We start from the raw sequence: 17,606 nt of genomic DNA on the forward strand, positions 1-17,606 counted from the left end.
AGAACAGTTTTGATGTAAGTGGGATTTATGACTAGTTACAGGAGAAAAGCATCACACTTCATGGATTCTTCTGTCCTCCATTCCTGTGGGGGACTGTGACTAGGTCAGAGGTTGTTATAGCCAGACCAGTGGATGAGACCTTTCAAAACAACTTTGTTGCCTTCAGGAAGGATTACACATATGAATTTTTGTGCGCATCCCTATTACTTGGGCTAGACCGCAGACATGACTTAGCCCTTAAGTTCTATATCTTTTAGTATCTGAAGTGAAGGTTTTGCTTTTTTGTTATTTCTGTCTCATTTCCTTTCCTAATGTGGCTTGTACTCAGCAGTTTGTGAATGAGGCAGAACAGAAATATGGCTTCAGTATAATCTCTGTACACTCTCCTGTTGTGACAGTGTTCTTGATTGTATTTCCAGACCAGCTTGGCTCACAGACTAGTGAATCGCGAAGGTTCAGTAACACAGCTTCCTCTCTACACATCTCCTTCCTTGCCCAACATAACATTAGGACTGCCTGCAACTGGCCCTTCCAGCGTAAGTGATGTTTAATGTAGCTTTTTGCTTTGTGGTTATATGGACTCATTCAGAAGCTATATATGTATTGCCAATTGTGCATTTCCAGGGGGGATCAGGACAGCAGGATGCTGAGAGACTTGCTATTCCAACCTTACAACAGAGGATCTCTTTATTTCCTGGCACCCACCTTACTCCCTATTTGAGCACTACAACGTTGGAAAGGGATGGGGGAACTGCACACAACCCTCTCCTGCAACATATGGTCTTACTGGAACAACCAACTGCACAAACGCCCTTAGTCACAGGTGAGCACACCAAAGCTGATGTGCAAAGACTTTAAGATATTCAGCTCATAACAGGGAGCAGGGAGGGGGAGTAAATCCTGTTCGATAAAAATAACAAGAAAGTACCATTTATCTATCAGATCATGACTGTTTTAGCATGCGACTTTGTAGCATTTTTTCACTGATGCAGTAAACGTATACAACACTGGAAAAGGTCTGAGATTGACCAAATTATGTGCCTTTAAGAAGTGGAAGGAGCTAACATTACTTATTTTAGCATAATTAAGGTCAAGTAGTTTATAAATAACATTTTAAATGTAAATGTTAACACATTCATTATTTTAATAATAGAATCCTAGCCATTTGGAGCAAAGGGACAGTGAGAAGATTTTATCTTAGATTTCAATGAATGACATCTCTATTTTTCACCTAATTAGTTCTTAGTGATAATTACTGAGTGACTGTTAATCTTTTTTTACAACGAAACATATGTTTTCATAATAAAGTCCAATAGTAAAATCTCTGGCTTTTTTATAATTACAGTAAATATTTTGACTATAACTTAGAACTGTTAAATTTCAAAAGATAATAAACTTGTGGCATTCATTATTAGGATTTAAAGCACTACATTAACCCCTTTGAATATGAACCCTGTATTGTATTTTCAAAATTGTCCAATTGTGGGTGCTTGACTGGACATGCATATCTGTTCTAAAAAAGGATACGTTTTTAGGATAACATTCTCTTCTGGGCAGTGTTTGGGTTTTGTTTCCCAATACATAGCTTAGGTGAGAGACCAGGGCATTCTCTAAGGCTTAAACGGTAGGCAAAGAGAGAGCTAGTTAATTCTGTTAGTATAAAGTTAGTGCAGAGGTGCACCTTATAGACCAGAGGTGACCAACCTATGACATGCAATGCTGCACATGGCACAATAGCCTCTGCATAACAAGCAGCAGATAGGGATGAGGAGAGGGAAGCAGAGCAGCAGGTCAGACAGGGGCAGAGGATCAGAGTGGCACTCAATACGGGTGCAGGACTTATGGCATGCCTGCCAGAAAAGTTGGCCCCCAGTGTTATAGATTAACTGAATCTATAGACCATCTATCAGTGCACCTCTACCCTGTCTTCTGGGACTTAATCTATAGACAGAGTGTGGCTTTTATACCTGTGATAATTTGCATTGTAGAGTGAAATCCTGAGGGGTGCTGGTCACCAAAGCTTTCTTTTTCCCTTGGGCAAGTCTGTAGCATCTATCAGGGGATCTCCAGCCTGCCTTGATCTTGTGGATGCAGGCTGAACCTTCCCCCTGGCCAGCCATTCAGTGTTTTCTGTTCTCAGAATTGTGCAGTAGGTGGTATACTATCTTCTGCAGAGCAGAAGGAATGGTACATCTCTCATTTATCTCTACAGGAATCTTTTCTTTACTTTGGTTGAGCAAATTCCTCAAGGCATTTTTCAGTTTGGCTCCAAAGCTGTCTGGTTTTGTGATATATATAATATGGCTTTTCCTTGGTGCCTTGGAAGATTTCCATTCCCAAATGATAAACCCTCTCAGCCAGGAGACCAAAGATAAGAAACACTTGTCCTCCTCCTCCTGGTCTGCCACAGCATCGGGAAAAACAATATATCCTTAAATGAACCCTTTAATGTGAAAGACAAGGTAGTCACCTAAAAGTTACTAGTTCTCTCTGATATGCTCATTTATCCAGGATAATAAAAAGGTCACCAAAGTCAAAAGGGGTGGCATTCCTTCTCTCTTGTTGCTCACAAGCTGTGCTACAAGACGCAGCAAGCCAAAATGGGCCTTTGGTCCTGTATTAGATTATCTGCATGGCTTGCCTCATTCTTACATGTAGCTGACTGAGTATACCAGTCAGCTTCCGGTACTCTTTTCTGGCAGCAGAACTCTGAGTCATTGAGGGGACATAGCTGGTGCCACAGGCAGGCAGTGCCTGCTTGGTGTTGGTCATTTACACTGCAGGACTCCAGTGTTTTGGCATCTTCCTTGGTTGTGCTGGTGTCTGAAAGCCATTTATGGGTTTACTTTTTGCTACGTAGGACTATATAAAGAAAGAGTTGCTTCATCGCTCTGCGATGATTCCCCTGAATTTAAAAGAAAAGGAGTTTAGCAGTGAAATATTCTCCCTGTGGGCTTTGATTTTAAGTTGGGTCCCATCACTGGTGCAGAATAGTCCAGACTTGTTGGTGTTATGGGTGGAATGCTGTAATAAATATGGATTGGATTTCTGGGGAGTGGGGAGTCTCAGCTAAAGAAAGATCTCTTCTTTGGGTTGGGACTCAGCTGGTAGTTTGATTGCAATGAAAATCCTGCCAAGGTGCCTAGAATAAATGGCTGACGTTGTTCTGTATGCCTGTAAGATACTTAAATCTAAACATACATATGTCATTTCACTTCCCGAAAGGGGGCTTTCTTAGCCTCAGTTACCATCAGTCATCCTTCTTCCCACAAGTTAATCAGGGAAGTTTCCTTTGCTTTTCTGTATTAGGCTGCCTAGTATATATGTACCTCCCTGAAAGCCTCATAAGAGGATGACTAAGGAAGCTTCCAGTATGTGTAAAGTGCTCTTCTAGGAGCTTCATGTAGCCATACACAAATTATCTCATCCCCTGCTGTCCAGTTAGGCTGTTGTTAAAGGTGCTGCCCTCAAAGAAATGGGATTGGGGAAATTTGCATAACCCTGAAACTAAAAATACAAAAAATAAGTGAGAGTTTTATCCTTCCCTTGCAGTGGGCAAAGAAAACATGATTAAGCTTCCCATAAGAAGAGATCTTAAAAACTCTTCAAATGTTTTCTGTATATCTGTTTGACTGTCCAATAGTTTCTGTAGTCTTTCCTTCAGATTTAAAAGCTTTATTGAGAAAATGTTAGAATTGTAGTTTTTACCTAGCTTGGTAGAATTAGAAGACAATATAGGACCCTACATGTGGTAGCTACATAAGTACATAGTTGCATGGATAGATTTAGGATTTCCTAAAGTGGGGGTGTGACACATGGCAGGTGGGGAGGCAAGACATGGCTGTAGCTGCTGGGTTGGCAAGGAACACTGGTTAGCCAAGCATAGATCAGGTGCATGAAGTGTTGGGGGGGGAGGAGGGGGTTGACCTGCCTCCTGCTAACACTGTCACTGCTGTCCCCAATTGACCTGGAATTGGGGCCCAGTCACTCCTACTATGCAGCTGTGTGGGGTGCTGGACTCAGCCAGGAACAATAGAGGCAGCAAGTAGTTTCTTCCTTCCAGCCCCGTAAGTACCCTCTTTCCCCCCTGCCACCACCCCAGGTTACCAACTGGTTGGGAGCAGGCAGTGGAAGGAGGGGCCTGCACATTGCTACTGTCCCCAGCTAAGCCCTGCTTCCCACACTGTCACTCCCTGCAATGCAGAACAGGCGCAACTCTGGTTCTCCCCCTATGCCTGCATCAGCACCTGCGTGTGGCCAGCGGGGCAGATCTGCAGGTAAGGGCTGGGAAGGGAGCAGGTATTGGAAGCAGGAACCTGCATGCCACTATCTCCTGCCGAGCCTGAGACCCTGTAGAGCCACAGCCTGCAGCTGGAACAGGGCAGGAGCTGCTCTTGGGCTTCCCTTGCACACATATCAGCTGGGGACAGCAGCGACAAATTGTGGTGTGACTGCATCACCACACTCTTTTGGATTTGGCCCTGCATAGTTGTTTTATATTAACACACTCTAAGATGTGGGTTTAGTCATGCAGCCTACCTACGTTAGCCCAGAGCAAGTGGTTAGGACATTTTACTACAACGCTATGGTAAAAAGAGACAGAACTGCATGCATGTAACTGCATTAGTACAGAGTTGTAAGATTGTAAGGAATTTTACACAGTTCTTAGATTGTAAAGAATTCCTGATTCAGCAGTGTATAATTGCTGGGATGGAGAATATTCAAAAGCATTAGTAGTGTTGGCAGACAAGGTTCTTTGGGTGAATCTGATATCTTTTATTAGACCAACTTAAATAGTTGGAAAACAATTTTTAAGCAAGCTTTCAGGTTTAAAAACCATTTGTGAAGCTGAGGAAGTTTCAGCAGTTGGTGTGTGCTCTTCCTGGATGGAATGAAAAGTAAAGAAGCCAGAGGCTGGCTGGTCTGCATACAAGAGATAGGCAGTCAGTGAAGATGTAGACTGAGGGGAGTCAGTGGGTGAGACAGGCTGGGGTGGCGGGGGACAGAAGGGGGATGAATAGTGGAGAAGTACCTAGGGAGTCGGATGTCAGGCAGGTTATAATGTGTCATAAATCCAATGTCTATATTTAGTCCATGATTTTTAGTATCCAGGAGGTTGATGAAGTGGAATTCATAGGCTTGTCTCTGGGAAGCGTTTTGTAAGTTTCCTTTGAGGATCAGGACTGAGAGATTGGAGAGAGAGCAGTTTTCTTGTGAGAAATGTGCCCCCACGGGTAATTGGGTATTTCTGTCTTTGATAGATTTCCGGTGTGCATTCATTCTGGGGCGCAGTTGTTGTTTGGTCTCTCCTACGTATTTTCCATCAGGGCATTTTGTGCATTGGATGAGATATATTACATTTCTGGAGGTGCAGCTGTAAGATCCAGGGATGCTGATGGCTCTGTTGTGGGGTGTAGTAATTGTGGGGTGGTGGAGATGTGTTGGCAGGTTTTGCATTTCTTGTCATGGCATGGTCTGGATTCATTTGGTGTGTTCTGGGCCTGAGGAAGTTTGCTTCGGGTGATGAGGTTAGCGAGATTGGGTGCTTGTTTGAAGGCTAGGATGGATGGCTCTGGGAAGATCTTAAGAATAGGCTCTCTTTCTAGTATGGGTTGCAATTGTTTGAGAATTTTCCGTACCGGAAAATCCTCAAACAATTTTAGTAGTGTTGGCAAGTCTATGGTATGGAGTGGGGACAGTTCAGTGTATCTCCCCACTCTTTCATCTGACAGGGAGTCTCAGCTAGCTCTCCAGATTGGCAAGTAATATGTTCAACATCAATGTCCCTTGACCATCTGATGGTGTCGGGCCAGATTGTGTAGCATCTCATCAGTCTTGATTAGTACTGGGGTATCCTGCAGGCTCTCAGGACGCTCTCATTACTTGGGTTTCATGCTCTGAGTGCCCAAATGATCAGCACCTGCATCATCACATGGTAATCCATCTCCCTCAAGGCATTGCCTAGTGGTCTGTACTTGGACAGCTTTTGCTCCCAGGCTTCAGTCTGTGGCTGCCACCAGTTCTTGAAGGAAATTGTTTAATTGATAATTGAGTTGGGGTTTTTTATTGTCCACCATAATCTTCTCTGGGTGCAGCTGGCTGTCTCGGCCTGGGTTGGCATGGTTCACAGCTACTGTTCCAGCTGATGCTGAAATGGCCTTCACCAACCAGTCCTGCTTGGTGTTGTGGCAGAGGTGCTGCAGGGAAGACTACAGCTAAAAGATACAGAAACTACCTATCTGATTCCAAAACTGATCATCTAACTTTGTCTGTCTGGTTGCTAACTACTTACAATTGAATGGGAATACCCTGCAAAGCCCAAAAGAGCAGTCTCTTACCTTTTTTCACTCCACAAAAAATGAACAGAGAACATGTCTTTGCTTGAAGTGTATGCAGCCTTATTCACATTCAAGACACAATTATTCTCACCAAAAGTGACTTTCATTAGAAAGGTTTAACAGAGCTGGTTTCCCTTGAGCACCTCAGCTGCCACTTTTTTTTTTCTGTCAGAATTGAATGGGTATTATGTTTCTAAGTTTCCTAGGTAGAAAATCAAATAAGTAGTGTGAGCACTTCTGTCTGTGAAGTGTTACTCTGAGACAATGTTTCTGTAGCTGCCCAGTGATTTTCAGCAAGGCCTAAAGCAAGGAATTTCGTGGCATAAAGACTTATACTGGTGTGAATGATGGAAGTCTACCCACAAGCCCGTTACTGTGATCCTCTTAAAACTTTTTGGACATCAGACTTAACCAAACTTCAGTTGAACAACCTTAAAAGAATACAGAGCTTACTATAAAAATAAATGGGTCCTGTGAGAGTAAGTTTTCCAGACAGCTGAGAAATTATACCTTTTTCAGTGGATAGACAGTAGAGAGAAGTCAGGTGCAGAACACTCTCAGTGCTAGTCAGTCACTCAAGAGAGAATTTATCAAGGACGTGGACTCTCACATTATTCCAAAGTACTCCCTTCCAACTTGGACAGATGGTTTGTAGAAATTGTTAGGAAGGGCATATAGTTAAAATGGACCCATATCCCACAACCATATTTTTAGTAATGGAGTATCTGGGGATAGCCAAAAGATGCCATGCACTTTGGAGATAAATGGAATAATAATAATACAACAAAAACCTGTAGAAAGAATGGCGTGGGGGTTGAATTCCTTCCTTTATCTGAAGTGTATGTAGTCTTAAGGATTGTATTTCCTGTTAAATGTTCTTTAATTTTATCAGCACTCTTAGCACCCAATAATAGTCCAAGCAAAGAAATCCAGTTTACATATTAAACATTTTTTACCCAAATGCTATGGCAGGCAACCTAAATTTGCCAGTTGCCTTAGTTATAAAGCATTGCCTCAGTATTCTCAGTATTCAATATTCCAAGTGTAGAGAATACTGATATAACTATTTTTATTTATTTATCGTGGGAAAATGTCTTAATAGATAGTACTGGGTTATTACACTTGAAGTTGTCATGCTATTTTACACAATACATAGGGCAATAGAAAGCCAGAATTCCCCAATGTCTCCAGTGGCTAACCTGGTGCTAGAAGGCACCCCTCTGATACTTCCATTGCTTATATTTCTACTGAGGCTGCCAGAAAGCATGACAGTGGATACAGGTTGTGATTACACTTGCTTGCTAGGAAGTGATTGAGACACTTTTATGTTGTGTAAGTAAACTCTTTATGCCTATTTGCCAGCTTGATTTTAATTAATACCATTGATCAAGGAATGAAAGGCTCTGCATCTCATTACTAATCTCCAAAACTGTTAACTTCCCTGGAAGCTTCAAAACCATGTATCAGGTGATTATTGAAAATGTTCTTTTGTCTAATGTTAACTGATTACTTTGGGGGGTGTTTTGTTTTTTTTAAGGGCTTGTACTTCAGCTATAAATGACAAAGTGGCTGGTTTTAACAATACCTATATTGTTCTCACCATCAAAGTTACTCAACAGCCATTTTCTCCCTTCCTTTCTTCTTTCTTTTTTCTTCTCTGCTGTTTTTTCCTTCATATTATCTTCAGACTGGTATCTTTCAGGACTGGGGGCACTGCCCCTCCATGCAGTGGTCAGTGGAGATCGGGTCTCCCCCTCAATTCACAAGCTCCGGCAGCACCGCCCGCTGGGGCGCACGCAGTCTGCTCCCCTGCCCCAGAACGCCCAAGCCCTCCAGCAGTTAGTGATCCAGCAGCAGCATCAGCAGTTTCTGGAGAAACACAAACAGCAGTTCCAGCAACAGCAACTGCACATTAACAAGGTAGGCACGCTGGTTGTATATTCTTTCTCACTCGTGCAATTTTAATGTGTCCTTTAGTCAGCATTCCTATCTAATGGTTTCTTTTGCTACAGTATGTGTGATCTCTTATTGTATAATCAATTGGTCTTCATCCTTGTTCAGAATTTGGGAATTGCATGAGAGAGGATGCAGTAGTTTACACACATCATGTAAGTAAGGGCTGTCCAACTTCCTGGTGGTCAGGGGCCTGATGGTGGCATACTAGGTGAGGGGATGCAGCTGCTTGGGTCTCTTGCAGTACTAGTGGCCTCCACCTCTCTTGCACGTGCAGCTTGGCTTGCCCTACCCCACGTGCAATTTCCTTCCGCTTCTAGCCGCAACCCATTCCTGGCCAGACTCATCTAGGATGACCACTGATGCATCCCCAGAATATAGGACACATCCCCTTGGTGAGGGATGGGGCTACTGCACCTTGGCCAATCACTGGCAAGGGGTGGGGTCACCACAAAAAGGCCACTGCCCTCCTTTCCTGGCTGGAAACCCTGCACTTCCTGGCTGTGCAACACCCCGGTCTAGGCACAGCCAATAGAATTGTGAGGACAAGTGATTGACTTGCATTTCTACCAATGAATTAAAAAACAGGACTTTTTGCAGTCCAGTCCTTGTTGAGAAATGGACAGGGGACAAAAGGTTTAAAAACAGGATGGTCTGGTATAAAACAGGGACAATGGCCATCCTAAATGCATCACACGGACAGTTTGGCTTGTTAGCACCACACGTGCAGCATAGCTTAAGCCTCTGTCCCATCACACATGTAGCGTGAATAGCCCAGCCCCTTTCCACTGTGCCACTTCCTGTCTAGGAGTGGGGGCAGGAAGTGGAAGTTGATGCAGAAGGGGGAGTTTGAATCCCCAAGCCACCACTAATGAGGGGAGCAGTGACTGGGCAGGATCCTGTGGGCTGCATGCAGAGCTGACCCATGCAGGGGGCAGGGCCTGGGGCAAATCAGCTCGTGTGGGGCCCCGCCCCTGCCCCAATCTCACGTGCCCTGGATGTGAAGAAGCCATCGGTGGTGACGGCAGCAGAGGGGAGGGGTAGCGAGCGGCCAGGTGCAAAGCCGGCAATGGCGCAGAGTAGCCATGGCTACTACGCCCAGCTCTGCGAGGCCCCTTGAAGCGCGGGGCCTGGGGCAGTCGCTCCAATCCCCTCATGGGCTGCCAGTTGGACAGCCCTAATCTAAGTGAAAAAGACATGTTTGCAGGTTTTTTGGAAGGAAATAGAATTTATGCTACTAGTTTTCCAGTCAGATTTTTTAAATCTTGTGTGCCATTCATCCACATCAGTATCTTTGCCAGTATTAGAAAAGAGATCATACAATGCAGTTAAGCAGCATAATATAGAGAAAAAGGTTCATGTGCTTATTAGTGAAAAGGAGGAGGGGAAAGTGTGTAGCATAAAGCTAAACAGCAAAATAGAGGGAGAAAGAGTTTCTAGTGGTAACAAGCTTAGACATTAGCTGAATTGGAAATATTCAATATTGAATCCTTTTAAAGGATATAAGGGGAGTGAGCCAGGCGGTGGGGGGTTATTTCATTGTTTTATTTTTAAGATTTTCTCACCGGGCAAAATCTTCTGAAAGAGAATAATAGCAGTGGGAGCCAGAAAATCCTGAATTTTAAACAAGGCTCAGCTCCTTACACCCCTACAAGTGCGAGGGTTTGTGAAATACTCAGGGTAAACAGAGCTTCCGCAAACAGTTGTGTGGAAGTGCTGAGGTGCTCCAGCTATTTGCTGTGGCTTTTATTTAAAAGGAGCTGCTTGTCCTTAATTCAGCAACCTCCTGCAAATTAAGCAGGTTCCAAACCACTCAGATACAAATGATCCAGGTTCTACTGTACCATGTTACAGTGCTGACTCTCTCTTGATGGTCTTGGGCATAGCATTGAATTTCTCTGTCTCCAGTAATACATCTGAATATGGGTTCATACCATACCACCCCTGCACAGAGGCATTTTTGGACATCAAATAGCTAAAATTCATCAGGTGCTTTAAATATGAAAATGTACTATCAAAATAAACATTATCTTGCATTTTGTGAGTAGCCTGAAGAACAGCAAATAAACAAATATATATTGCACAAAGCCATAGGCGACTGGCGCCTCTTGAGTCTGGGGGGGCACCCACAGAAGCCAGCGTCACCACCAGCAGTGAGGACGGGGCTGGTGAGCACCCACAGAAGCCACTGGCAGTGTCAGTGTGGCAGGGACAGGGCTGGCGAGCACCCACAGAAGCTGCCAGCAGCATCAGCAGCAGGGACGGGGCTGGCGAGTACTCGTAAAAGCCGCTGCTGGCGTCAGCGGCAGGGATGGGGTTGGTGAGCACCCACAGAAGCTGTCAGTGGCGGCAGAATTGGGGCTGGCAAGCACCCACAGAAACCACCAGTGGTGGGGACGGACCTGTCGGGGAGGGGGGCACATCCCCCCCCGCCCCTCCCTACCAGTTGCCTGTGCACAAAGCCATTTGTTAATACAGGCATTCCATTCCCTTTCCAGTCAAAATAATCTGTCTGTATATAGATATATATAAATAAATCTTTGAAACTTGTACAGGTATATTGCTAAAAAATACAAAATCTATCATAACAATTTATCAACATTTATAATTTTGATTCTCTTCTGACCTTCTGAGCTTGTATTAGGTCTTTTAAAAAATATAAAACTGTTTTTCTTAAGTTTGGGTTACTTAAGAAAAATATAAAGCTGTTTTTCTTAAGTTTGGTTTACTTGAAGTAGAGAGACACAGATGCACGTGTGCACACATGTGCACGTGCCACACCCACCCACCCACAAAACACTGACAGTGAGTTTCAAACCAAAAGAAAAATTTGATTGCAAGTTTGCTTTTCAGATTGCTGTGGTTTCATTTATGGTAGATGTTTCTCCAAATATTTTCACTGTTATGAGAAAACATAACTCTTAGGAGCTGGATTAGCCTGATTGTGTGGTGGCCCATAAAAAAAATCTTTCCAGTAAGAAAGAGAGAAACAATTTAAAGCAAGAAAAAAAACTAAACACTTTGTTTATAGAATAGAGCTAAGATGAGATGATTTACACAAGCGGCTGACGTCAATCTTGTACTTCTGGATTCTTGCCACTATGCAATGCATGTGCCAGCCCTGGACTTCATTCAGCCTAGCAAACTGATGTGGCGTGGAGCTCCTGTTACCCTGGAGATTTCCCTTACCTCACTCCAAACATGCTTTGTGTAGTGAAGTTTAAAATCGGGATTGTTAGAAGTAGGCAAGTAGGTACAGTTTCTGCGGAGTTTCTGTATGAGAAAATAAATTGCAATTCAGTGGCTTGTTTGTGTAGTTCTTAAAACATTCCCTGTGACGTACCTACTGAACTCATTTAGACTTTCATTTAGACCTCCCAGGAGTTTGAACTACATATGTGGTTTTAAGCAGACTTATGCTACTTTCAATAGCCTGAAAATGATGTGTTGCTCCTATGGAAGACAGAAAACAAAGTGTAATTAAACTAAATGAATGGGAACATTTTGTTTTCATGTGTTAAATCAATGTAAAAATAATATAGCAACTAACTGTATATGTCTGCAGACGTGTGGCAGATTTAGCCCACAAGATAACATCCAATAATTGACATAGAGAGAGATTTTTTTTCTCAGAACACAGATATTTTAGAACCTTTCTGTGCAGAATAGGTACATCATCAGAAATAATGTGATGGATTCCTGTTGTTTAATTATAAACAGAGCTGTTAGTATTGTCCTTTCTTACGTTTTCATGACACTTTGTTTTTAATGGTTTCCAATTTTGTCAAACTTTATTCACTCAGTCTGAAATGTTTGATGTCAGGTGTCTGCATCAGCCATTTTTGGAAAACTGAACATGGAATAGTTTGGCCATTTCTGAAGTGCTAGGGAGTTTTTGTTTTGTTTTGTTTTGCCTTGCTTTGCCTGCCTTTGTTTTTGGCCTATTTTAAAATATTCTGATAATCTTTATTTTGAAAATTTCGAGCTTTTCCATGCTTTGAAGCAGGGGCTTGAAATTTAGCTAGAGTTCCTTTGTGTCAGGAACATTTTGTTTTGTTTTGTTTTCTATTTTCTTTTTACCATTCTCAGGTTTTGGAAAAAAAATGCAGTTTGCATATGTTTAATGGCGAGTTTATCAGGTAATGTTTCCAAATATTCTGTTTTCTTTTAGTATGCTCAGTCATCTATGGCACCTCTTGTTGACCAGGCTGCAGAAACACAACCTGTACAAAGTGTTTGAGGATGCTGCAGTCTAGGACTACATGGGCAATATCAGCTGACCAGGATGGGGCTAGGAACCAGAACTGAGAATAGGAAGCTTGTCTTTAAAGATACTCCTGCCAATGATTAGGCAAGAATCCATCGGACTGAACTACAGAGAGGACCAAAGTCATAGTGGAAGAGGGAAAGTAGTAAATTGGGAGTGAGGGACCAGTTAAGAAAGCAGATGGCAGTGATTGGGGAACCGGAACCAGTGGCTGGGGGTAAGGTAACAACGAGATTGAACAAGGAGTTGGGGAAGACTGAAATGAGCTAGACAAGAAGATTGGGCCTTGGAAACAGGCTTGGGGGAGAGGAAGAAGATCTGACGGAATTAGAGTGACAAGAGAACTGGGACTGAAGGCAGCCAAGATACCAGTGAAGGAGGAAGATTCCGATTCGATGAGGGCTGTGGCAAGGAAGAGTAGGACTGAGAGAGAGGCAGTTGTAGGGAGGTGATGGATCAAATAAGGAGCTGAGTAGGAACTAAAGCTGGCTGGGTAAGAAGTTTGGACCTGAAGGAGGGTTGGGGAGGACTTTAGGACTCTTAACAGCCAGTCTGGAGGGGGAGACAATAGGCTGTTCCTCCACTCCATACTACTACTGTTATTTCCCCACTACCTCAAATAGCAGGTGTCTTGAAGGCCCCTGGCAGATGTTACACTTAAGATTAATCAGTTAAGTAGTAACCCATCCACATGCTAATACAATTAATGGTGTGATAAAACAAGGAATAAGCCATAAAGTTATTACACAAAATATATGAAATGACTGTCTTGTTCCCACCATGCTTTAAATTGCATGTGTGGCTAGGCATCAGCTAATTGGGGCTTCCAGCCTCGGGAATTTCTGAGAGCCTTTAACAATATGTGCTCCTAAGACATGGAGCGCAGATCAGCTGACCGATTGAGGCTCTCAGCCTCTAGAACACATCAAATCCTTGAGTTTGCTCCATCCCAGAGGCTGGGAGCCCTTGACTCTGATACTCTCCCAAGGGTGGGAGCATGGATCAGCTGACTGGCTTCCTGCTTGCTGATCATGATCCCAGGCTCCCCCTGCACCAGCAATATGGCACTATCTCATAGTGATGCCTCCTGCCATGCATGTGTAGCATAGCAAGAAGCACAGTTGTTAGGTTAGCACATCAGATCCTGTGGTGCCTTTAACTGGAAGTCAGCCAGGGGCCCAAGGTACAGACGTTCCAGTGCTGAACCTTGTAAATGTTAAGGGCTAGAAAATGACTCCTATGCTTCCCCCAAAGTTAACGACACTATTAAGGTTGTAAAGTAAAGCAAACCTTCCAAAACTGAAGTTGTGCCTTCAGGGTTGCCTTACTCTGGCTTTTCTTCCTTTTGAGTTTTCAGCATTGAAATGTCAATAATGTTCTATTTCATGTGTAATAACTGTATACAGTGATTCTCAGTGTTGTTTCATCTTCATAAATAATTATTTCTTAAGTTCTTTGGAAACTCAGACTTCTTTTTAGGTGCTAATTCGAGTCTTCTGTGCATGAGGTGTGTGAGCAGCGATTGCCTGTGGTTCCCTATTTTCCTCTGGAATAAAACATGAAAAAATATTTTGGCTTTGACATCTCTGGAATAAGAGAAAATAGTAAGCTCCGTGCTACAGTGTTTTCTTAGCAGAGATTCATTATTTTTAATTAAAGTAATATTGTTTTAACATAATAAGAATGAAAGCAGAAGTAGTTTGAGAAAATATAAATGTAAGGTTCATGTAAAAAATATGAGTAATCTTGGAACAAGTAAATATAGAGAGAGTGTTTTGTTGTTAGACCATTGGGTCTATAATTTGCAGAAGCCTTAATAGAAATTATTTATTTCCAGCCTACTCCTGAACTGCGCTTTCTGGTAAACCAATGCCTGAATGTTTAAGGTTAGAGTTAAATGTTCTTTTGTTGAGTAGAAAAGTTTTTTTTCTGATAAGTTTTGTAAACAGTAGTCAGCCAGTGACTGAAGTAATATTACCTACACAAAATGAAGATTTAAAAGGTGTTGCAGTGGCTGTGATGTAGCAATGACCGATCTTTTTATTAACCAACTGGAAAGCTGCAGAGGCAAACAACCTTGGAATTTCCTGGGTTTTGGAATGTTTTAACTATGCAGCCTTCATGGTCTCCTAAGGAAGTTTTTTATGAATAATATGTCATTTATAATATTCTAAACAGTATATAGGTCATACTGACAGTGCTCAGTTAGTTATAAAACTGGGAGATTTTTTTGCCAAATTATTTAATTTTTTACCTACTTTTGACACGCAATGATCCTAGAATAGTCTTCACTCCTTTCCTTTCTTAGTTTGATACCGTATCAAAACCCCTTTATCATCTATGTGGGATTTCAGAGACCTAGGTAGCTTGAAAAGTAAAACACAGTTTTGTGTGCAGCAGTCCCTGAAGAAGCTATTTTTTTTGAAAACTCATTCCTTATTTCTGTTATGTTTGTGCATTCAGTTAAATTTGAAATGCAGTTCAACAGGATGTGAGATGTCTGAAATTCGTATCTGTCTCATTTCATAAATTATATAGAGTTATTTTTCCTGTATCCATTGTCTCACAGGCTGATTGTTGCCAAGGATTTGGGAATGTTTAAATACATTCCTGATATAATCAACTACATAATCTTTCCAAGTCTCATAAAGCTGGTAGGAAAGGATAGAATGAGTTTAGTTTCTGATAGCAAGCACCAGCAAGTTTTGTCTCGCTTTCCCCTTCACTTCCCCTTTGTGAGCCATCACAGCTGTGTTATTCCTCCTCTTCCAAGCAGAGGTTCCTGTTGCTTCTTGCTTAGGTTTACTTTGTTCTGCCAGCAGGTGTTGCTATTCAGAGAGCTGGTTGTCCCCCTAACTCAAGACAAAATGAAGATGGAGGTGGTAATCCATGCTAATTTGCAACAATCAGATGGAAAATTGAGTTTCTTCTACATCCCTCTGACAAAACAGACCTTATACTGCCCAAGCAAGATGACTGAAGAACACGTGTGCGCCAACTTCTCTTCCTCCTCGCTCATTCTTTATCATTCTCTAGTTCTAGAATTGTATCATAAGACAGCCTGCTCTTTCTGCAAGGGCTAGATCACAGACTGGAGGAGAGCAGCAAAGCTGTATCGGTGGAAGCAGTAGAGGCTTCTCAGCTATCAAGCTGGGTAGCTCAGGAGCCTGAGATATGCGTAATCATTTTTTAGAGTGTTAATTGAAATCTTCAAAGTGAAGGCTGTCACACACGCAAGCTAAAAAAGCAGCACCCCACTAGAGTGGGGAGGAAAAAGAAAGTTACACACACGTACACCATGAACAAAGCTTTTTCCCCAAAGTTTTCAAGTTTTGTAAATCAAACTACCAGAAAAAAAAGAGGGGTGGGGGAAGGTTTGGTTTTCTTTTTTTAAAAAAGGGTATTAGGCATCACGCAAAAAATGAGAGCCTTCCCATAACTTTACATTGCCCTCCTTCATATTTGGTTGTCCGTCTTCCCTCTGGACCTCTTAATATGTAGTGAGGACAACACTGCAAATCACATAGCACCAGGAACACCTTTTCCTTAGACCTTTTAGTAGGTATGTTCATTCAAGACTTGCTTTAGTAGGAAATTGTGCAGACTAGTTTTGCCCAGTGGTGGTTCTGCTCAGCTGCCTGGCAGTATCCAAGCTCCATTTCTGCACAGCATCTAGGCCTTGCAGGAGACATTTTTTCTTCAGGATTTTTCGTTGTCCCACAAAGAAACCTGTCCCTATGATGTGTCCCAATCCTATGATTCTGTGAACTCAGGTATTTTTCCTTCAGGGACTCCAGTTTGTATGACAGTGACCAGGTGGCAGTAGGTATACCATGATTATGTTAGATCACCAGACCCTTCAAACTATAATTTGTTGGTAGAATTTCCAGACTCGGGAGCCAGGTTATTTTTTGTACTGCCAAGCTAGTTCTTTTTCTACTTTTATGTTTCCTGCTGGTTTTGGTTGCCATTCAAATGGAAGTTGAATTGAGCCATGACATGGCTCTTATGGCATACTTATACTTCCAGGCTGGAAGTGAAAGTTAATAAAGCTTTGTTTGTTATCGTATTTTCTCACATACAGTACAGCCCCAAATATAACACATGCTTTGCTTTTGAAAGGCAGAATTATGGCTGTGTGGACAGTGACAAAGCCTAATCCTCAGCTGATTCACCCTCCCTTTCCTGTGCAACTAAAGCTGAATCTCTAGCTGCTGCAGAAGACTGATCTCCATAGGTGGATCAATGATTTTGAAAAGAGCTGAAGAGTCTGAGCTAAAGAGACTGTGAAACAGAGACACCAGGAGCAGCTAGAGGACAACAAAATTGCTCTTAAGTAGAGCTGATCATTAACACCTGTAGAGTTGAGAACAGTGAGCCATTAAGTCAATTGATTGACTCCCTTAGTTGCCTGAACAGTATACCACAGCTGTTGCACTGTGGCTCACTTTGAGGCTCTTTACTTGAACCTGAGGGATTTTCCCTTCTGAAGCATAAATATTCAGGAGAGAGTCTGGATTTTTTGGGACTCAACAAATCTGGGCTTTTCAGAGCTTGGGAAAACTCAGTCTTCATAGCGCTTTTGAAAAGACAAGAATCCTATTTTGTCTTATGGCCAAAGAAATACTGCAAGCTCCCTAGAGGTCCAGGCTACTCAGGATTCTTGTAGCTCTGTCCTTTCATTTCCAGACTTTTTTTGCAGCACCTTCACTTTTCCCAGCTACTTAAGGATATGTTACTAGAGAGACACTGTCATGAGAATAACAGAATGAGTGGGGACTCACCCAAATATCACCAACTTTTGCACTAAGTTCTAGTAGGAGGGAAACTCTCAGTCATATTTTTTCTTGCCAAGCCATCCCCCTAAGATGGAGAATTTTTGAGACTGTCTCATTGGAATCTGACTTTGCTATAGATCCTCATTTCCATCTTCATGCATTGTAACTAAGTAGATAAAGTTCCTGCCTGAAAATGGTTAATCTTTTTGTAATGTTTATTCATCACAATGTAGTTTGTGTTCTCCAGTTGGGGAAACTAGCTGTCTGGTT

The 17,606-nt window shown here is 42.4% G+C and overlaps 1 protein-coding gene across 8 annotated transcripts in view; it reads left to right on the forward strand.

Annotated features, from left to right (window-relative positions):
- HDAC4 (histone deacetylase 4) overlaps positions 1 to 17,606 on the forward strand; it is a 426,792-nt gene that overhangs the window by 311,690 nt on the left and 97,496 nt on the right. For 6 of the 8 annotated variants that reach the window (XM_019492145.2, XM_014594242.3, XM_019492147.2 and 3 more), the window contains 3 exons: positions 420 to 536; positions 625 to 823; positions 8,026 to 8,258. In XM_019492145.2, the coding sequence (XP_019347690.1) occupies positions 420 to 536; positions 625 to 823; positions 8,026 to 8,258 (549 nt within the window). The remainder of the gene's footprint in view (positions 1 to 419; positions 537 to 624; positions 824 to 8,025; positions 8,259 to 17,606) is intronic. The other 2 variants (XM_019492149.2, XM_019492150.2) reach the window with 1 other exon arrangement.

Source organism: Alligator mississippiensis, chromosome 4, assembly GCF_030867095.1.
Source record: "Alligator mississippiensis isolate rAllMis1 chromosome 4, rAllMis1, whole genome shotgun sequence".
In the NCBI taxonomy this organism is placed as follows: Eukaryota; Metazoa; Chordata; order Crocodylia; family Alligatoridae; genus Alligator; species Alligator mississippiensis.